The 22,380-nt window shown below is 45.0% G+C and overlaps 2 protein-coding genes across 3 annotated transcripts; one reads left to right on the plus strand and one right to left on the minus strand.

The window, feature by feature from the left end:
• Positions 1–2,865: 2,865 nt before the first annotated feature.
• LOC134016577 (Kv channel-interacting protein 2-like) lies at positions 2,866–9,473 on the plus strand. Of its 2 annotated transcripts, none has more exons than XM_062455926.1 (9): positions 2,866–3,381; positions 6,491–6,593; positions 7,601–7,721; positions 7,943–8,012; positions 8,097–8,167; positions 8,466–8,573; positions 8,721–8,825; positions 8,923–8,982; positions 9,079–9,473. In XM_062455926.1, the coding sequence occupies exons 1-9, from the start codon at positions 3,297–3,299 to the stop codon at positions 9,124–9,126; spliced, it is 771 nt and encodes a 256-aa protein (XP_062311910.1). In that variant the 5' UTR covers positions 2,866–3,296; the 3' UTR covers positions 9,127–9,473. The 2 variants fall into 2 exon arrangements, with proteins under 2 accessions (XP_062311910.1, XP_062311909.1); XM_062455925.1 differs by having other exon boundaries at positions 2,870–3,381; positions 8,920–8,982.
• A 753-nt stretch (positions 9,474–10,226) lies between these two features.
• On the minus strand, positions 10,227–22,294 carry LOC134016574 (sialoadhesin-like). The gene is made up of 15 exons (XM_062455921.1): positions 22,273–22,294; positions 21,580–21,924; positions 21,001–21,249; positions 20,642–20,914; positions 20,441–20,528; positions 19,549–19,606; positions 19,113–19,402; positions 14,802–14,878; positions 14,003–14,107; positions 13,184–13,432; positions 12,825–13,097; positions 12,624–12,711; positions 12,404–12,461; positions 11,807–12,060; positions 10,227–11,689 (listed from the first exon to the last, which is right to left on the minus strand). The coding sequence occupies exons 1-15, from the start codon at positions 22,292–22,294 to the stop codon at positions 11,623–11,625; spliced, it is 2,496 nt and encodes an 831-aa protein (XP_062311905.1). The 3' UTR covers positions 10,227–11,622.
• Positions 22,295–22,380: the final 86 nt, after the last annotated feature.

Below are 22,380 nucleotides of genomic sequence, written 5' to 3' on the forward strand. Positions count from 1 at the left end.
GTAAAAGTAGAAAGTGATGGACGAAAAGTTGCAGAGGTTGACTGGTTGTGCTGCATCCTCTTCGGTGACGCTCAGCTGTGTGTGTGTGTGTGTGTGTGTGTGTGTGTGTGTAGGTTCTAATCCGGGGGTGTCAGGGGGGTTGAGCTTCCCCCCGACCCCTCCACCTCCTTTTGTCACAGAACTCCAGGGTCCTCTCTCTCTCTTTCTCTCTCTCTCCCTCTCTCTCCCTCTCTCTCTCTCTCTCTCTCTCTCCCTCTCTCTCTCTCTCTCTCTCTCTCGCTCTCTCTCTCTCTCTGCACACCCTAAGAGCACGTCTAAGGGGACACGCCATCCACATGCTAAGGCATCTCTGCAGTGTTTGCATGATGTGAGGCATCGTGTGACAAGAATGCCTGTAGGCACTATTACAGTGTGTGTGTGTGTGTGTGTGTGTGTGTGTGTGTGTGTGTGTGTGAGTGTGTGTGTGTTAGGTTGGGGCTGTCTTGTGTGTGTGTGTGAGGGGTGGTCGGGGGGGTGTGCATATGTTGACACTGTGTCTTAATTCAACACACCATGGTCTAATGTTCTTTATGGGCTATAACTGCACGCCAAAACGTATATCAACTAAGACAGTGCTCTGGGCCACAGACACACACACATAGACATACACACACACTCAGACAGAGTGGACACACACACACACTCAGACAGAGTGGACACACACACACACTCAGACAGAGTGAACACACACACACACTCAGTGTGGACAATCTGTTGGATGAATATCTGACAAGGAGGCTGATGTGTTCACCGGCCGGCACAGCAAAACCACTGCCTCTTAACCTCTCTCACCCTGTGTGTGTGTGTGTGTGTGTGTGTATGATGTTAGTGTGTGTGGGTGGGTCTCTGAATTGAATTTATAAGTCATCCCTTGGTAGTTTGTAAACAAATAAACACCATAAATACTAGGGGCTTATATACTGTGTTTTCCCTGTTTTCCTTCTTAGTTTGCTTCTCTCTCCCCCTTTCTCTCTCTCCCTCCCTCTCTATCTCTCCATCCCCTCTCTTTATCTCCCTCATTCTCTCTCTCTCTCTCTCTCTCTCTCTCTCTCTCTCTCTCCATATCTCCCTCCCTCTCTTTATCTCCCTCATTCTCTCTCTCCATATCTCCCTCCCTCTCTTTATCTCCCTCATTCTCTCTCTCTCCATATCTCCCTCCCTCTCTTTATCTCCCTCATTCTCTCTCTCCATATCTCCCTCCCTCTCTTTATCTCCCTCATTCTCTCTCCATATCTCCCTCCCTCCCTTTATCTCCCTCATTCTCTCTCTCTCTCCATATCTCCCTCCCTCTCTTTATCTCCCTCATTCTCTCTCTCCCTCCCTCTCTTTATCTCCCTCATTCTCCCTCTCTCTCCATATCTCCTCCTCTCTTTATCTCCCTCATTCTCTCTCTCCATATCTCCCTCCCTCTCTTTATCTCCCTCATTCTCTCTCTCCATATCTCCCTCCCTCTCTTTATCTCCCTCATTCTCTCTTGCCAGCTGTAGAGCGACCCCCTGTCTGTTCCAGTTGATGACATCATAATCCCTCGCCCGTCTGTCAGCCAGATTTAATTCATTATCACCCAGACAGTCTGAGCGTGTGTGTGTGTTTGTGTGTGTCGTTATCCTCTGAAGCAGCTTTATTTGAGAATAATCTTCAGAAAACTCTTTTTTTACTGGAATGGTGGATTGATGGCACCGCTGTTATCGACATCTCTGCCTTTGTTTATTCAGGGGAGCGTTGCTATAGCAACCCAGTGTTTGCGTTTATGTGTTTGTCCGTGAACCGGAATGTTCTAGAATGTAACATTTTACATTTACATTTAGTCATTTAGCAGACGCTCTTATCCAGAGCGACTTACAGTAAGTAGGCCTACAGGGACATTCCCCGGACATAGCCTCCTTGAGCAGGTGGTCTGGAGTGTCTGAAGGACTTGGAGCGCCTGTGGTCACAGTGTTCTAAGCACTCAGAACTCTGTAGTCTAAATAGTCTGAAGTTAGTTAGTTTGGAACCTCTGAGGTTCTATAGAACTGGGTGTTTCTTCAGTTGAGTGAAGATAGAACCCGTCATTACCTGTCTGATCAGGAAGGGGTCTGGGGGGGGGGGGGGGGGGGTATTGATACCTGGAGGCAAGATAGCTGGAAAAATATCACATGCGCTCACACACAGAGACACACACCTATATCTACCGGCCAGTCACGAGGGGGTACGTGCCCTATACGACAGCATCCCCTCACGAGAAATTCAAGAATGGAATCTGTTTAAGGGAAGAAGATTTAAAAAAATGCCTGACCGGCACTTTCCGTAGCTCTGTTGTTTCCAATAAAGAGCTTTCTCATCACTGATATCCGGCTTAACTCCCCTTTAAAAGGATTAAAGCGCCGCTAAACGCTTCGCGCGTGCTCACGCATTATAACAACACCCAGTGGTTCTAGGTGAGAGAAAGTCGATTTTACCCTTTCTTTCCTTTTTCTCTTCTGTCATCCACTATAGGCTCGCGATGCCTGGCAGGCAGAGTTCGAAGGGACAGAAGCTAAATGCCCTTCACGGTGACTGAATATCTCATTAAAGTGTTGTTATGAAGAGATTTGAAACTTCAAGTTAATGATCTTCACTCAACGCTCATCATTCACCCCCCCCCTGCTCATGTTATTTCTGTGTGTGCCTGTTTTTTTGTGTGTGCTTGTGTGTGTGTGTGTGTGAATGTGTTAATTCGGAGGAAGGCTCATCTAATATTACAGAGAGGGTGCTTTGTTAAATCCAAAGACCCGACTCGTCCAACGACCTGTTTTTTTATTAGCTAACAAAACGTCTAACGTCAGGTCAGGTCGGAACGAATTCAGTTGTTATGTGAGCAGATTTTTAATTATTTAACTTGACTAAACCGTTCAAGAGGAAAGCCGTTAACTTGAGTGCGCCTCGGGAAACGGATTGAGTGGCTACACCTGCGCTCGCTCTGAGATAAGTTCACTTTGGAGAGGCGCACGCAGAGAGCGGACGTGAGAGCGTCTCCCGTGGAGAGCTTCCACCGTCTCGCCGCCGATGCCGGTGTGTTCGGAAGGTGAAAAGACAACCGATCCATAGGTTTAGTTGTAGGAATTAAACAACTTTAAATCCAGTCGTTATTTGTATTTTTCACAAACGATCGATGCGGAAACAAGCAACGAACGCTCCGGACTGATAGAACAGCTGTAAGCTATCGGGGACCGAGGCTCTGGGAGGGAAAGAGAACGTGGATCTTTCACCGCGTGGTCTGGTAAGCCCGTCGCCCGAACATGAAGTCAAAAAGTCGGGATCAGAGTTTGTCTGATTCCCGTGCTGATTCCAGAGAGCTGGACGGTTCCTACGACCCGCTGACAGGTAAGCGAAGAGACAGTTCCGTTTAATTAGCATATGTAACGTTACATATGTAACATCTGTTGTGCTTGGATGATTTGGGGTTCATGTTTGGAGAGTTTGCTGACCCTGCTTGAGTAGCTGGTTTAAAACTACATATCAGTAAGAGGTTAATACATCAATAGCCAGGTTTTCTACAACCTGGCAGGGTATAGGTGAAGGTTAAGTATATAACCTCTTTGGAAAATTACATTTTACTAACCGTTGATAAAAACGTCCCCATGCTGCTTGACGTAATTAAAATTACATGAATTACATTTAAAAAATCCTCGAGCGCTCTGTGGAATGATAAAGAGCTTTATGATTCGCTGAGTAAGCAGTCTTAGCTTAACCTCACGTTTTCCATTTCCTAATCGACCGGTTGATAACGGTTATCGGTGCGTGGGAGTGAACTAGGAACGGGCCCCTGGAAAGGTGCAATTTCCTTTGCCCATCATAATCAATTCCTCCCTGATGCAAAATCCAACCGGCAAGGTCATCCTAACTCGTTAGGGACTATAGGACGGAAGGAAAAACTTGGCGTCTAACCGGGTTTATCGGATGCGTCTACGATCTCCTATGCCCCTTTCATGTCCTAACACCCCATTTATTCTCCCCACCCCCACCCCAACAAAGAGGTTGCTGGTTTGAATCAAATTTCGAACTATTTTGTATTCGATTTATGACTCCTTCAACTGAGTTCCAATCGTAGCCTGTTCGCTGTGGTCACATGACCACGTGTTCATTACCTTGGTTGTTTTCCGTTAATGTTCGTTTTAGTTTCACGTCGAACTTGTTATAAAGTAGTTTGTCGTCATCTCTCTCGCGCTGCTGTGATAACGGCTCATTTCAGAGAAGCTGGCCCCAACGTTAGAGCTGCTCTTAACACACACACACACACACACACACATACACACACTGAATATATCAGAATGACTTCTAATCTCCTCACTCTCCAGTGTCTTATGATCATTTGTCTGACGTCAGTGGCGTGGATGACGTCAGTGACGTGGGTGACAGTCTGTCTCTTCTCTGACTACATCCCAGTTACATTAACATGTGTGTGAGCAGCAGTATTCAAGATCATGTCTTTTATTCATGTATTGTATACATGTTTTATAGATGGACAGGTTTTTGTCAACACGTCAGTTTTTCCAGGACGCTGCACATGTCACATATGCTATAGGCTTGTTGCTACGGCCATACCGGTTGCTATGGTATACAGACAGGACAGTATAGTACAGCCTAGCACAGGACATTACAGGACTACAGAGTAGGTCACTCTGGAACTACAGGAGAAGAGAACACTGAAGGGATAGAACCCAGCAGGACTAGAATCAGAATAGAACCCAGCAGGACTAGAATCAGAATAGAACCCAGCAGGACTAGAATCAGAATCAGAATAGAACACTATTTAGATGATCAAAATTAGAATGGAAAAAATCCAGAAATTGTTACATAAGAGAATGTGTGTGTGAGTGCGTGTTTGTGTGTGTGTAAGATGTCTTCAATTGTATGTACAGTATACCTTGAAATGTCTGTGTCGCTACAAATATATTATTGTGTTGTGTGTGTGTGTGTGTGTGTGATTATAAGAGATGTTTACAAGCCTGGCTGGTTAAAAGGCGATTTCCGTTAACTGTTGTGTAACTATCAGTGTTGTGTAACTGATAATCAAAAGGAGCGCTTGCATAATTGATGCGATGACCGTGCCATCTGCCCTGAGCCCTGAGCCCAACTATCTAGCTGGGACCCAGAGCTAGGACACACACACACATGTTGTTGTTCACTCACACACAAACATAAACGGACAGTGGCACTGACCGTATCAAAAAGCATCATGTGAAGAGAGGATTACTTTCCTCCTCTCTCCCCCCTCCTACCTCCCTCTCCCCCTCCTCCCTCCCTCCCTCTTTCCCTCTCCCTCCTCATCCAACCACCTCCAGGGGCTCCCCTTCCTCTCCCTCCTCCCTCCTCTCTCCTCCCTCCCCCCCCCCTCTCCCTCCTCCCTCCTCTCCCTTCCTCCCCCTCTCAGTGTGAGCCAGTGTCTCAGGTGTGTCGTGTCTGGAACTAAATTAATGTTTCAAATCCACCAATCACAACGCATCACCCATGCGTTGTGACAGATCCAAAAATACCTTCTGAGGTTAGACTGTACAAGAAAAAGAGAGAGAGAGACCGGGAGAGCTATAGAAAGAGGGAGAGAGGGTGAGATAGAATGAGAGAGGGTGAGACAGAGGGAGAGAGAGGGTGAGATAGAATGAGAGAGGGAGAGAGAGAACTTCTAGACTTCCTCTCTTTCTTCTTCTCTTTCTCTCTTCTGTCTTTCCTTCTCAGTCTCTTGTCATCTCTCGTTCTCCCCTTTCACTGTTCTCTCTCATTCTGTTGTTCTCTGTTCTCCCAAAGGTAAGATGAAGCTGTGTGTGTGTGTGTGTGTGTGTGGAGTTTTTGTGTGTGTCTGTGCAGGTGTGTGTGTGTGTGTGTGAGACCCCTCCATGTTTTTCCATGGCAGAGCAGCTGCTGTGTTGTGGTGTTACTGACAGATCCTAAGTGCCCTGTGGTCTCTCTGAAGCAAACACACACACACACACACACACACACACACAACCTCCTGCACATCCTTACTCCTTATTCCCTCACCTTAGATGTGTAGCTCTGTCCGTGGTTCTGAAACAGGTCGAGCCTTCATGGGTGCTGTCCATGGTCCTGAAGCCAGTCCAGCAAACCACACCAGCATGCTAAAACAACGGTTAACTACCAAGTTAAATTATTAACTAATCTGTGCTGTGATTGGTCACTTCCAGGGAACCCTTCGTCCAATCAGAAAAAAAAGAGCATAAAGCAGAGATTCCTGAAGCCAGTCCAGCAAACCACACCAGCATGCTAAAACAACGGTTAACTACCAAGTTAAATTATTAACTAATCTGTGCTGTGATTGGTCACTTCCAGGGAACCCTTCGTCCAATCAGAAAAAAAAGAGCATAAAGCAGAGATTCCTGAAGCCAGTCCAGCAAACCACACCAGCATGCTAAAACAACGGTTAACTACCAAGTTAAATTATTAACTAATCTGTGCTGTGATTGGTCACTTCCAGGGAACCCTTCGTCCAATCAGAAAAAAAAGAGCATAAAGCAGAGATTCCTCAAGCTGCTGCCCTGCTGCCTCTCAGGCTCCGCCCCCTCGCTCAGACAAAGCAAGTTGCTCCCCATCTCATCTTCACAGCCACACCCCCTCTACAGTCTCATCTTCATAGCCACACCCCCTCTACAGTCTCATCTTCATAGCCACACCCCCTCTACAGTCTCATCTGCATAGCCACCCCCCCTCTACAGTCTCATCTGCATAGCCACACCCCTCTTCAGTCTCATCTGCATAGCCACACCCCCTCTACAGTGTCATCTGCATAGCCACACCCCCTCTACAGTCTCATCTGCATAGCCACACCCCCTCTACAGTCTCATCTGCATAGCCACACCCCCTCTAAGTCTCATCTGCATAGCCACACCCCCTCTACAGTCTCATCTTCATAGCCACATCCCCTCTACAGTCTCATCTGCATAGCCACACCCCCTCTACAGTCTCATCTGCATAGCCACACCCCCTCTACAGTCTCATCTGCATAGCCACACCCCCTCTAAGTCTCATCTGCATAGCCACACCCCCTCTACAGTCTCATCTGCATAGCCACACCCCCTCTACAGTCTCATCTTCATAGCCACACCCCCTCTACAGTCTCATCTGCATAGCCACACCCCCTCTACAGTCTCATCTGCATAGCCACACCACCTCTACAGTCTCATCTGCATAGCCACACCCCCTCTACAGTCTCATCTGCATAGCCACACCCCCTCTACAGTCTCATCTGCATAGCCACACCCCCTCTAAGTCTCATCTGCATAGCCACACCCCCTCTACAGTCTCATCTGCATAGCCACACCCCCTCTACATTCTCATCTGCATAGCCACACCCCCTCTACAGTCTCATCTGCATAGCCACACCCTTTCTCTCTCCCCCCTTTCTGATGCTGACGTGTGAAATAATCATATTAATACTTTTTTTGCGTCCCTCTCCCTCCCTCCCCCCCTACCTCCCCCCCTCCCCCTCCTTCCCTCCCCCTCTCCCCCTCCCTCCCCCTCCCTCCCCCCTCTCCATCCCCCTCCTTCCCCCCCTCCCCCTCCCTCCCTCCCTCCACCCCCCAGACAGCATGGTGGAGGATGGGCAGCTGTCTGCGCTGAGCTCCAGGCCGGAGGGGCTGGACCAGATGCTGCAGCGCTGCAGCTTCAGCAGGGCGGAGCTGCAGGTCCTCTACAGGGGCTTCAAGAACGTACGCCTCCTCCTCCGCTCCTCCTCCTCCGCTCTCACGTCCTCTCTCATCCAACCGTCTCTCTCTCTCTTTCATCCCCCTCTTTTTCTCTCATACCCCTGTCTCTCTCGCTTTCTCTCTCTCGCTCCTGTGTATGTGTGAACATCTGAGTGTGTGAGTGTGTGTGTGAGTGTGTGTGTGTGAGCGTGTGTGTGATCTAACCCCAGCCTGCTGCTCTACAGGAATGTCCCAGTGGTATGGTGGATGAGGAGACCTTTAAGACCATCTACTCACAGTTCTTCCCCCAAGGAAGTAAGTATTGTGTACAGAATATTACATGATATTTTAAATAATATCCTATCCCTATTAGTCTTATATTGTGTGTGTGTGTGTCAGACTCCAGCACTTATGCTCACTTCCTGTTTGAGGCCTTCGACACTAACAAGCACAGAGCTGTCAGCTTTGAGGTAAGCTCTCTCCTCTCTTTTTCTTCTCTCTTCTCCTCTCTTCTCTTCTCCCTTCCCATCCTCTCCTCTTGTTCTCCTCTCTTCTCTTCTCCTCTCCTCTCCTCTCCTCTCCTCTCCTCCTCCTCTTGTTCTCCTCTCCTCCCCTCCCCTCTCCTCTCATCTCCTCTCTTCTCCTCTCCTCTCCTGCTCCCTTACATCTCAGCCTATGTGTCCACTTTTCCATCACTCCATCCCTCCACCGCTCCTGTTTGGTCCCAGTACTCTAACATCTCTCTACCTCCACCCCTCTGTGTTGCAGGACTTTGTGACAGGCCTGTCCATCATCTTGAGAGGCTCCGTCACAGACAAGCTGAACTGGGCGTTCAACCTGTACGACCTGAACAAGGACGGCTGCATAACTAAAGAGGTTAGGCGACACCGCCAGGCTTGTTCCCGACTCCCGTCCAGGAGAATAAATCAAGTTTTTGCATCTGATTACAAAGTGTCTTTGTCTGTGTGTGCATGTATGTGTGCCTGTGTGTATGTATATGTGTGTGTGTGTGTTGGTTTCCAGGAGATGACAGACATCATGCGCTCCATCTATGACATGATGGGGACCTGTACGTACCCCTGCATGCAGGATGACGCACCCAGGGAGCACGTGGAGAACTTCTTCCAGGTAAACCCCCCCGCAGACACTACACACACTGACACATACACACACAAACACTGAACCGTTTCCTGTGTGTTTCCTGTGTGTTTCCTGTTGTCAGAAGATGGACATGAACCACGATGGAGTGGTCACCATCGAGGAGTTCCTGGAGTCTTGTCTAAAGGTCTGTCTCACACAAACACATCCATCCTTTACTCTCAACACTTTGGAAAAATAACAATCTTGACAAGTTTTTTGTCCCTCTCTGCCACCCGTCCAGGACGAGAGCATCATGCAGTCGATGCACATGTTTGACAACGTCATCTAACCGCCCGTGATGTCACGCGGGCCTCAGCGAATCAGATGGAACACCCGTCCCCGTCCTCTTTTTTGACTGCCCCCAGAGACTCGCCTAACATCCCACCAAGGGGAGGTCAGGGGTCACGGTTCAGGGGTTGACCCCCTGAGCACCAACCCTGGGGGTCGTGAGGACGATGGTCAGGAGGAGAAGGAGGAGGAGGACCGCATAGGAATACAATCTCTGTATATTTTTGCTGGGAAAAAGGCCAAACGTTTCTGTTAAATCCTGAGCACTAAGTCAGTATATCGACTCTCACTGGAGTCACTGTGTGCTGCACCGTATGTGTTCCTCTCTTTTGTTCTCATGCTAGCGCGCTCTCTCTCTCTCTCTATCTCTCTCTCTCTCTCTCTCTCTCTCTCTCTCTCTCTCTCTCTCTCTCTCTCTCTCTCTCTCTCTCTCTCTCTTATCCCTCAGTCTCTCTCTCTCTCTCTCTCTGCCCCTCCATGTTTGCTGAGGAAATAAAGGTGGACTGTTAGACTCAACAGGAAATGGACAAAGAGGGAGCAGTGACACTTCTTGTTTGGACAGACTCCTGAGTCACTCACAGGAGAGCAAGACCATACGGAACTCTCGGTCTGCATTCCGGAACGTTCCATGTGCATGTAGCTCCGTTGGAATCTTCTCCCTCACAATGTTCCGCGTCCGTCCGTTCACCTGCTGTGTCGTGTCTGCATGACGTACAGTGTTCACCGAGGATTATGGGTCAAATGTCATTACATTAAGAACCGTGTCTAGGTTCTGAGAATTGCTTGTTTAAGACTTAATTCGATTGGATGTGGTGGTGATGATGATGATGATGAATTAAACTCGCAGTTGCTATGCAAACCCCTTCGGCTTCGATCGCCTCGTTCTCTACGCCCGTAACCATAGCGATTCTGCTCCTCTGCACTTTTGTCGTCACATTTAAAGCTGTTCATTAACATGACATAGACTGTGTGTAATACTGCACTGAGCTACACATCACCTGTCCCACCTGTTATCCACTCTAACGAGCTCCTGTGTTAAACTGTAGGAAGAAGACAGAGGCTTTCTCACACAGAATCAAACTTTATTAAAAGAAACTCTTATTCGCATAGCATCATACAAGTAGAAAAATGTGTTATGAAAGTTAGAAAAATATACTTATTCTAGTATATTCTCAGTAACAATATCAACAAACTTAAAGATCCTGTAAAGCAAATTCCATGATTTGCTTCTCAGTACATTATATATGTGTGAAATGAGTTCCTGAAAGCATGTTCAAGCGCGAAAACTTTGTTGCACTGAAATGTGGAGTTAGACCATAGAACACTTTCTCTTCCTTTTTCATCTCAGGTTTTGTATAGGCAGAGCCAAAACCTGACCGATCTACGTCACAGCGACCGATCTACGTCAGATCAGACGGTTGCATTCTGTTACTCAGCTGGTACGATGCAAAGACAAAGTAATTAACACATAAAACACTCATAGACATTTTTTTTTTCCATTCGAATTTGGATGGGTAGTAACAACACATTCTTCTGTTGTGTGATGAACTTAAAACTCATTTTCAATTCCACTTTACAGCATATTTTACTTAAACTAACACACTTTAAATGTTTACAAGCTACCTTGCAAGGCAGAATGGCTTGGGCAGTTGAATTACACTCAATCAATCAACCAGTAAATAAATGACTACACTAAATACATGTACATTTAATTTAACACACTTTTTTTGTGCAAATAAATGTACAAAAAAAATACAGTGGTCTCAAAAAGATCACCAAAATAAATTGTGCCACGACATATAATCCAAGCTAAGTAAGCACACATGACAACGTCATCGTCACGACAACAACAGCAACAAAGGACTGGAGAAATATTCTATAAACCTGAATAAAATCAATGTATCTGCTCATTGATTACGTTATTAATTAAGTCCACAACACAAACAGACAGTTGTTTTTCTCAACAGTCGACAGTGAAATCAATCACTCCAACCATTTAAAGCCCAACAAATCTCAACTCAATCAGATACATAAACAACGATAAACATTATATTACTTTCTGTATATCAATATATTTCAAGCTCTCTCTCCGCTTTGGCAATCATGTTTTAATAAAAAACCTAATAACAACTAAAGGAAGACCTTTGTTGGCATTTTTCCTAAAAGTATTATTTTAGCACCCACAGATATAAAATAACATTGCGAGTAGTTTATAGGTGGTAGGTAAAAATCTATGACGGAAAGGGAAAATGTAATTGAAGATTTTTTCCCCTAAGCATCCACGACCCTGATGTAATCCTGACATGATTGTGTGAGTCAGAATCACAGCTTTGTATGTCCCCATAAGTTAACATCCCCAGAAACCAACACAAACAAAGTTCAGCTGTTAAGATCGTCTGGTTGTGTTGTGTGTATGTGACTAAGTGTGTGCGGCTGTGTGCGCGTGTGTATGTGTATCTGTATGTGAATGTATGCATAGATGCATATTTGAGTGATGTCAGCGCTTGGGTTTGGTGACGGTGCTGTAGAGTACAGAGGGATCCTCGGTGGTCTGAACAGCGACTCTGAACACAGACAACAAGGAAAGTCAACACCGTTAGGTTCAACATTTAAAACAGAGTCAGACATACTGTGTTTTTCCTGTTGGAAACCTATCTGTTGTAATGACATGATATGCTCACCGGGGGGCAGGACTGGGCCGGTTGAACTTCACAGCAGCGTACTGCACATCCTCTTCCTGGTTCTGGGGCTGCACTGATTGGTTGTTGGAGTAGAGGGGGACATCCTGGGTCTTGGAGCGAGAGAAGTTGACGCTGGCGTAGTGGACGTCATCGTGCTGGCCTGTGTGTGTGTCTGTGTCTGTGTGTGTCTTGACAGCAGGGACAGAGTTCAGGGCGATGGCTGAGGCGTTGTCATACACAGGACCAGAGTCCCCCTGGAGGAGAGAGGAGGTAGAAAGAGAAATACATTTACATTTAGTCATTTAGCAGACGCTCTTATCCAGAGCGACTTACAGTATGTACAGGGACATTCTCCCAAGGCAAGTAGGGTGAAGTGCCTTGCCCAAGGACACAACGTCATTTTACACGGCCGGGAATCGAACCAGCGACTTTCTGACTACAAGCCCGACTCCCTCACCGCTCAGCCACCTGACTCCCAAATACAAGCATCATACACAAAGTAGTCCAACCTCTTGCCTTTCTCCCATCCCAGAAGCTCTACACACACACACACACACAAACACACACACACAAACACTCACACATGCACAAACACACCTGTCCATTGTCTACCGAGGGCCTGGGATCAGTAGAAGGTTTGGAAGCCTTCTTTCTCCTGTAAATAAATGGAAAAGAAAAATCTATCACTGTTCTACCTTTGCATTGTGAAAATACATCTAAATAAATACAGATTTGAAACCAAAATCAACAGCTGTATTGTTTAGTAGTACATACATCTATACCCAGTACAACATTACATTTAAAGTCCCTTCCTCACCTGCAGAGGAGGCAGGCAGAGAGGAGGATGACGGACAGGAGAACAGAGACTGTGGTTCCTGCTGCTGCAGCCTGAGCTGTTGAGATCCCTGAACAACACAACAGGGGAAACCAGGCCTGCACTGTATATCACATGGTGACAAAAACCTTTTGAATGTAGTAAACCATGGTGAATATGTATTTATTTATATCATGTTCCTACCTGTTCTAATGATCAGAGTGATCATTACAACAGAGGAGTTTGTAGCTCCTACTGTATTCCCAGCCTGACAGTAGTATCCTCCACTGTCCTCAGAGCTGATGTTAGTGATGGTGTAGTTCTGTCCAGATGATTTAGATGAGGTGATGTTCTCCTTGTACCAGGTGTATGTCTGCACTAGTGGGTTAGCATCACTGCTGCAGGTCAGAGTCACTGAACTGCCCTCCACTACTTCACCAGAGGGACTGACTGACACTGATATATTCCTTGGCTTATCTGGGGAAATAAAGAGAAGAACAGCTTGAAGTTAGAAGACAGTGTTGACTGAGGTCATTTATAAACTGTGGGAGTCTGAGTCTTACATGTAACATTGAGAGTCGCTTCAGGAGAGCGGAGATGCTGGTGTTCTGTCACAGCACAGGAGTATCTGCCTGCATCCTCACTGCTGACTGAGTCCAGGTACAGGAGCTTCTGTTGGGTCTTTGGCCTCGTTTGGTTGTTCTTGTACCAGATGTAGGAGGAGTTACCAGTCAGAGTACAGGTGGAGCTACAAGTCAGGGTCACGTTCTGTCCCTCCGTCACTGTGGACGGAGTCACCTTCACCTGAAGACCTGGGTCAGAAACAACAGCAGTCACCTAACAGTGATACAAGTCCTGTCCTCAGGTCACAAGGTCAGAGTCTCAGTACAGAACAATGTTCAGCACCACCCCTGTCAGTGACAGCAGAGACTAGTGAGTGACACACTCCAGCTACTGTTGGCTTCTGAGCTCCACACTTAGATCAGATGCAGTTAGACCACATCAGGAATAAAGGTGTTGTAGACAGCTGGGACAGACTGTAGGAGGTTGATAAAGGTTCTATATTCATGTTTTAAAATAACTAAACAGTTACATTCAGAATAGAGACAGACATTAGAGCAACACAGAGAGTATAACTGTACCTGTAACAGCGAGAGTGACTCCTGGTTCACCCGTCCATTTCTCTCTTGGTTGGTCTGTTATAAACCTGAACTTGTACACAGCAGCATCTCTCTTTCTCAGGTCTGTGATCTTCAGGGTTGCTTCACTCTTGTTATTCCTAGGGTACTGCACACGACCTGCATACTCTGGGTCCACACTCAGGTCCTCTTCACCTTCACCAGTCTTCCATGTGGTAAACCAGAATGTTTTACTGACTTTACCTTTGGGATAAGTATAGGAGCAGGACAGGTTCACTGATGAGCCTCTCAAGGCACATACACTCTCCAGGGTGTAGGTCACTCCCCAGCCATGCTGACCCAGCACCACTGCAACACAGTCACACAGCACCAGCACATTAGAGGAAGCACAAACCTACTGGCTCACATGCAGCGCTAGCAGAGGTGGTTCAGTGTGCAACCTTCCATGAGACCTGGAGACTTGGTTCAGCTCCCTCAGGTCAAGACAAGGCTTTAGCTCAGTGGGCTAGCACTGTCTCGTCAAACACGCAGACAAGACTAGCCATGACTAGTCAGTCAACCCTGTCAGTCAGTCACATGACCAGTAGTGTCCTAAAAGTGTGATTCTGTGCTCTTGACTTGCAGAAGTAGCTGAGTTTAGCAAAAAGGAACCACAGACATGTCAGTCAGCGAGGTGTTAAAACATCAGTGATGTCACACCCAGCAGACCGTGCAGTATCATCAATACCAGAATACTTAGTATGTTTTAATCCACAGAATTTCATCAGGAAGTAAAGTACTGTAGTGGTGTTAAATACAGTACACTATCTACCTGGAATAGTCAGGTGGGAAATTAAGACAATTTTAACGAACCCAACCTCAGTCTTAGTCCACTAAGCTAAAGCCTGAGGTTAACAGCACAGGTGTTCAGGTGTGAAACAAGGAGACTCATCACATAAGCGTGTTCTCCAAATCACCCTGGTTACATGCAGATTGACTTGTAATGTGGATTCATAGGAGAGAAATGTTTATTATAAAGAACCATAAAGGAGATCATAGATACCTGCCACAGAGCAGAGGAAGACCACAAACACACTTCCTGTAGTTCTCAACTCCATAGCTGCATCACCACCCTGCGGTCTGACAGACACAACAGAGGTCAACAAAACACACAAATAACCGAATACTTGTCCTGGACTCTGGAGGAGGGACTAGGACTTCAGCCAATCAGATGCAGAATGGGCGGGATATACACTAATTTAGACTTTGCTATTGGCTCTCTCGCACCATACAAGCTCATTACAATACATTGAAAGTGCTGAACCTTCATGAAAGTAAACGCAAACACAGGTGTGATTGGAACTTCTATATAACCAGTAAACAGTATGTATTATCTTCCTATTTATAGCAAGCCTCGTGTTAACAGAATAAAACATCAAACACAGCTATTTACCGCAAAATTAAGACATATTTAAACCTTAATTAATACACATGAAATAACGCAAAAACAATGAAGACAATTATGTTTTTAAGACGCGTTCACGTCGATGGAACTTACGGAGAGGAAGGGAGGAGTGGGGTTGGTGGACTAGAGGAAAGGAGACCACAGAAGAGAGGTGTGACAACATAGACAGTACGGAGCACAAGTCTCAGTCCACCACCACAATACACCGTACCTCAGCAATTATGAACACCTAATATGTTTGGCCAAATACACAACATTTCTCAACAAAAAAGAGACAATTTTCATGAATACAAATATATTAACATATGTTAAATTAATTTGTGTCAGTGTTAGATAATGTGTTTTTCAAGAATACGTATCAACTGATTACAATATTTGATTGATAAACTTTGTTGGTTAAAGTAGACTTTTGGACCATAATTCTAATAAGGACTAAGAATAAAGGTAGATAAAGTTAAAGAAAGATAAAGTGGGTCATAGATACCTGCCAAAGAGCAGAGGAAGACCACAAACACACTTCCTGTAGTTCTCAACTCCATAGCTGCATCACCACCCTGCAGTCTGACAGACACAACAGAGGTCAACAAAACACACTAATAACTGAATACTTGTACTGGTGTTCCTCTAATTCAGAATACACACTAATAACTGAATACTTGTCCTGGTGTTCCTCTAATACAGAATACACACTAATAACTGAATACTTGTCCTGGTGTTCCTCTAATACAGAATACACACTAATAACTGAATACTTGTCCTGGTGTTCCTCTAATACAGAATACACACTAATAACTGAATACTTGTCCTGGTGTTCCTCTAATACAGAATACAGCCTCTGCAACATGCTGTAGAACCCCAGGACTCTGGAGGAGGGGCTAGGACTTCAGCCAATCAGATGCAGAATGGGCGTGATTTACACTATTTTAGACTTTGCTATTGGCTCTCTCGCACCCAACAAGCTCATTACTATACATTGAAAGTGCTAAACCTTCATGAAAGTAAACGCAAACGCAGGTGTGATTGGAACTTGTTTATAACCAGTATACAGTATGCATTATCTTCCTATTTATAGCAAGCCTCGTGTTAACAGAATAAAACATCAAACACAGCTATTTACCGCAAAATTAAAACATATTTAAACCTTACTTAATACATATGAAATAATATTAAAACAATGAAGACAATTGTATTTTTAAGATGCGTTCACGTCGATGGTACTTACAGAGAGGAAGGGAGGAGTGGGGTTGGTGGACTTGCTGGCAGTGTGATGTTCTGAACAGTGAGTGTGAAGTCTGGTTGATGGTTCTAAGTACTCAGAATAAACAGTAAAGAAGCTCAGAGTACGGCTTCCTTCCTCTTCAGGACATTTACATACTGTACAAGAATGACAGTTACGTTGTCAAGACGGTTTTCCATTTCCTCATTCAAGGCTGTCTAATATCTTTAGTCTTTTTATGATCCCAAAAGTCAAGTGCTACGTTTACTTGCTGCCCAAACTGTGGTTGGTAGTTTAAAACAGGGTATATCACACACACACACAGACACACACAGGTTGGAGAGAGGGACAGATGGAGAGATGAGGGGAGAAAGAGAGATAAACAGAGAGAAAGAGTGTGTGTGAGAGAGGGAGAAACAGAGAGACAGAACAGAGAGGTGTGGTCAGTAATGAGGTTGTGGTCTTGTGGCTGAAACACAGAGAGCAGAGACAAGCTCCCAGACTGCTGTCTAACCAGGAGGGTGCTGTTCTGCCCCCTGTAGGCCACTTCTAACACTGCATGTGTCTAACCATGGCTGCTCTGCACCCCCCTAGTGCAGCATCCTCCTGTCCTAGAGCTCCCCCTGCTGGCGGCCTGGAGACATTACAGCCTCACACCCAGAGCTCCCCCTGCTGGCGGCCTGGAGACATTACAGCCTCACACCCAGAGCTCCCCCTGCTGGCGGCCTGGAGACATTACAGCCTCACACCCAGAGCTCCCCCTGCTGGCGGCCTGGAGACATTACAGCCTCACACCCAGAGGGCCTTGGAGCCACTGAGCTACACTCATCACCTGTCCCACCTGTTACCCACTCTAACGAGCTCCTGTGTTAAACTGTAGGAAGAAGACAGAGGCTTTCTCACACAGAATCAAACTTTATTAAAAGAACATTGTATTCAAACAGCATCACACAAGTATATCTTATGAAAGTTAGAACAATGGTATTACCTTATTCTATTATAGACAGCAACAATAAATGAGCTTAAGTAAATCTTGTAAACTTTAAAAGTTTTCAAGCTACCTTGTAAGGACAAACTGAATGGGCAGCTGAATTAAACTCACTTGATCAATCAATCCATCAATTAAAATGACAGTATTTTCTTTTCCAATGTACAATAAAAATGGTAGCAGTGTACACCAGAACAGTGTCCTCCAAAACATCAGCAACATAAATGTTTGTGCTTCTGCATGTCCTCTCAGGCCCTCAACAACAGCAGAGGACTGGAGAAATACTCTACGAGTGCATCTGAGGGAATAAAATAATGCTAAATGACTAACATCAACCCTGAAGACACACAGAATATATCTGACAACTGATGACACACGTCTTCTGCAGTCTGAGTATCAGATGAGACTAATCCAAACATATCGGGGAAATATACTAAATACATAAATCAATCAATTAACAGATCAACTCATTGATTAATCTATCAATTAAGTTCATGATAAAAAATCACTGTTGTTACAGTCTAGAGTCAACAGTCAAACTGATAACTCTAACTAAACATGAACTAACAAAATAAACAGTTATTAACCTCACCAAAAATACTTTATCATAAAAACATCTATAAGATACAGAATCCAAGCATGATCTAAGCACAATAAACATTATGTTTCTAAATCAAGATAAGACAACACAATAAACTATTAAATTCAATGTATTTCAAGATCTCTGTCCACTAAAGCAAACAGGACTATTCTGACCTCCCCTAACAGGGACAACAGAAATGTGAGCTACAGTAAATAAAAAACATAACTAAAGAGAAAGTTGGATTTTGCCTTAAACAGGACTTTTCAGGCACCCAACATTGTTACCATGACAGCAGGGGTGGTGTGGAGACGATGAGTAAAAAAAAAAGAGGAAAAAATACAATAATTAACAATATGAAGAAAAAAAAAACTGGAAACAACAAAATATTTAATAAAATACAAATGTTTGTAAATCAGTAAAACACTCAAAAATACAAAATAAATATCCAAATATCATTAGCTAATAGAGCATTTTATTTCGTTTTATTACTTTGTTTTAGTGATTGTTTTACTTTTTAGAAAAGTGTAAATGTCAAGTTTTGACCATAAAGTCACTTGTGGACAACTTTGACTCAATCTGAGGACTTTTGGGGAGTTATGGGGACATGTGTTCATGTCCCCGTTAGATAACAGTCCCCAGAAACCATCCTAACACGTTTTTGATTTTAAAGATTGTATGGTCATATTGTGTGTGTGTTCCTTTGTGTTCATGCAGTTTGAGCATATTTGAGTGATGTCAGCGCTTGGGTTTGGTGACGGTGCTGTAGAGAGCAGAGGGATCCTCGGTGGTCTGAACAGCGACTCTGAACACAGACAACAAGGAACGTCAACACCGTTAGTTTCCACATTTAACACAGAGTTTGAATCCTTATGTGTCAGGAGGGTATAGCGAGGTGCTTTGAAGACGACTGCAGACTACAACGCCCCAGGTTCAAATCCCCCCTGGCTGTGCATCACTGTGGATGAAAGCGTCTTCCATTGGATATGTTACATTACAAATTAATTGTCTGATTTACTTTGTTGTTATGACAGGATGTGGTCACAGGGGGCAGGATTGTGTTTGATTCAGGACAGACCAACTGTGTTTGGAAACCTATCTGATGTAATGACATGATATGCTCACCGGGGGGCAGGATTGGGCCGGTTGAACTGCACAGCAGCGTACTGCACATCCTCTTCCTGGTTCTGGGGCTGCACTGATTGGTTGTTGGAGTAGAGGGGGACGTCCTGGGTCTTGGAGCGAGAGAAGTCGACGCTGGCGTAGTGGACGTCATCCTGCTGGCCTGTGTCTGTGTGTGTGTTGGTGTGTGTGTCTGTGTGTGTGTTTGTGTGTGTGTCTGTGTGTGTCTGGACAGCAGGGACAAGGTTCAGGGCGATGGCTGAGGTGTTGTTATACACAGGACCAGAGTCCCCCTGGAGCAGAGAGGAGGTAGAAAGAGAAATACAAGCATCATACACAAAGTAGTCCAACCTCTTGCCTTTCTCCCATCCCAGAAGCTACACACACACACACACAAACACACACACACCCACACACACATGCACAAACACACACACACCTGTCCATTGTCTACCGAGGGCCTGGGATCAGTAGAAGGTTTGGAAGCTTTCTTTCTCCTGTAAATGGAAAAGAAAAATCTATCACTGTACTAACTTTGCATGGTGAACATACATCTAAACAAATATAGATTTGTAATAAGGAGGAAACCAAACATTACAGCTGTATTGTTTAGTAAGTAAGTAAGTAAGTAAGTAAGTAAGTAAGACTTTATTTATATAGCATATTTCATACAAGAATTGCAGCTCAAGGTGCTTTACATAAAATCAATAAAAACAATAATACAAGTGATAAACAATTCAAACAAAAATAAAAATCCCAATAAGATCTCTGTTCAAGAGAGAAACCAACTTTAAACATGCATCTTAAAAGTAACAATAATATAATTAATAAAAGTAGGAAAACCCTTTTGAGATAAAATTACTTAAATGCTTCGGTAAAAAGGTAGGTTTTAAGCTGTCTTTTAAAAATGTCTAGAGTGTTTGCTTCCCTAATATTTATGGGTAATTTGTTCCATAGTTTTGGGGCGTAATTGACAAAGGTCGAATCACCAATCTTCTTATGACTGCTTCTGGTGACCTCTAATAGGCCTGCATTTGATGATCGCAGTGTTCTAGCTGGTGTGTAGTTTATAAAGGAGTTAGCAATGTAGCTAGGTCCTTGTCCGTGTAGAGCTTTGTATGTGAGGAAAAGGACCTTAAAGTCAATTCTGAAGGTAACAGGGAGCCAGTGTAAAGTAGCTAGGACAGGACTAATGTGTTCTCTCCTTTTAGTTTTGGTTAATAATCTAGCTGCAGAATTTTGAATGAGCTGTAGTCTTTCAGTGGTTTAGTACATCAGTAGTACATACATCTATACTCAGTACAACATTACATTTAAAGTCCCTTCCTCACCTGCAGAGGAGGCAGGCAGAGAGGAGGATGACGGCCAGGAGAACAGAGACTGTGGTTCCTGCTGCTGCAGCCTGAGCTGTTGAGATCCCTGAACAACACAACAGGGGAAACCAGGCCTGCACTGTACATCACATGGTGACAAAAACCTTTTGAATGTAGTAAACCATGGTGAATATGTATTTATTTATATCATGTTCCTACCTGTTCTAATGATCAGAGTGATCATTACAACAGAGGAGTTTGTAGCTCCTACTGTATTCCCAGCCTGACAGTAGTATCCTCCACTGTCCTCAGAGCTGATGTTAGTGATGGTGTAGTTCTGTCCAGATGATTTAGATGAGGTGATGTTCTCCTTGTACCAGGTGTATGTCTGCACTGGTGGGTTAGCATCACTGCTGCAGGTCAGAGTCACTGAACTGCCCTCCACTACTTCACCAGAGGGACTGACTGACACTGATATATTCCTTGGCTTATCTGGGGAAATAAAGAGAAGAACAGCTTGAAGTTAGAAGACAGTGTTGACTGAGGTCATTTATAAACTGTGGGAGTCTGAGTCTTACATGTAACATTGAGAGTCGCTTCAGGAGAGCGGAGATGCTGGTGTTCTGTCACAGCACAGGAGTATCTGCCTGCATCCTCACTGCTGACTGGGTCCAGGTACAGGAGCTTCTGTTGGGTCTCTGGCCTGGTTTGGTTGTTCTTGTACCAGATGTAGGAGGAGTTACCAGTCAAAGTACAGGTGGAGTTACAGGTCAGGGTCACGTTCTGTCCCTCCGTCACTGTGGACGGAGTCACCTCCACCTGAAGACCTGGGTCAGAAACAACAGCAGTCATCTAACAGTGATACAAGCCCTGTCCTCAGGTCACAAGGTCAGAGTCTCAGTACAGAACAATGTTCAGCACCACCCCTGTCAGTGACAGCAGAGACTAGTGAGTGACACACTCCAGCTACTGTTGGCTTCTGAGCTCCACACTTAGATCAGATGCAGTTAGACCACATCAGGAATAAAGGTGTTGTAGACAGCTGGGACAGACTGTAGGAGGTTGATAAAGGTTCTATCTTCATGTTTTAAAATAACTAAACAGTAACATTCAGAATAGACACAGACAGTAGAGCAACACAGAGAGAATAACTGTACCTGTAACAGAGAGAGTGACTCCTGGTTCACCCGTCCATTTCTCTCTTGGTTGGTCTGTTATAAACCTGAACTTGTACACAGCAGCATCTCTCTCTCTCAGGTCTGTGATCTTCAGGGTTGCTTCACTCTTCTTATTCCCACAGTATTGCACACGACCTGCATACTCTGGGTCCACACTCAGGTCCTCTTTACCTTCACCAGTCTTCCATGTGGTAAACCAGAATGTTTTACTGACTTTACCTTTGGGATAAGTATAGGAGCAGGACAGGTTCACTGATGAGCCTCTCAAGGCACAGACACTCTCCAGGGTGTAGGTCACTCCCCAGCCATGCTGACCCAGCACCACTGCAACACAGTCACACATCACCAGCACATTAGAGGAAGCACAAACCTACTGGCTCACATGCAGCGCTAGCAGAGGTGGTTCAGTGTGCAACCTTGCATGAGACCTGGAGACTTGGTTCAGCTCCCTCAGGTCAAGACAAGGCTTTAGCTCAGTGGGCTAGCACTGTCTCGTCAAACACGCAGACAAGACTAGCCATGACTAGTCAGTCAACCCCGTCAGTGAGTCACATGACCAGTAGTGTTCCAAACAGTCTTATTCTGTGCTCTTGACTTGCAGAAGTAGCTGAGTTTAGCAGAAAGGAACCACAGACATGTCAGCGAGGTGTTAAAACATCAGTGATGTCACACCCAGCAGACCGTGCAGTATCATCAATACCAGAACACTTAGTATGTTTTAATCCACAGAATTTCATCAGGAAGTAAAGTACTGTAGTGGTGTTAAATACAGTACACTAT

The sequence above is a fragment of the Osmerus eperlanus genome, unplaced genomic scaffold (assembly GCF_963692335.1).
Source record: "Osmerus eperlanus unplaced genomic scaffold, fOsmEpe2.1 SCAFFOLD_77, whole genome shotgun sequence".
Classification (NCBI taxonomy): Eukaryota; Metazoa; Chordata; class Actinopteri; order Osmeriformes; family Osmeridae; genus Osmerus; species Osmerus eperlanus.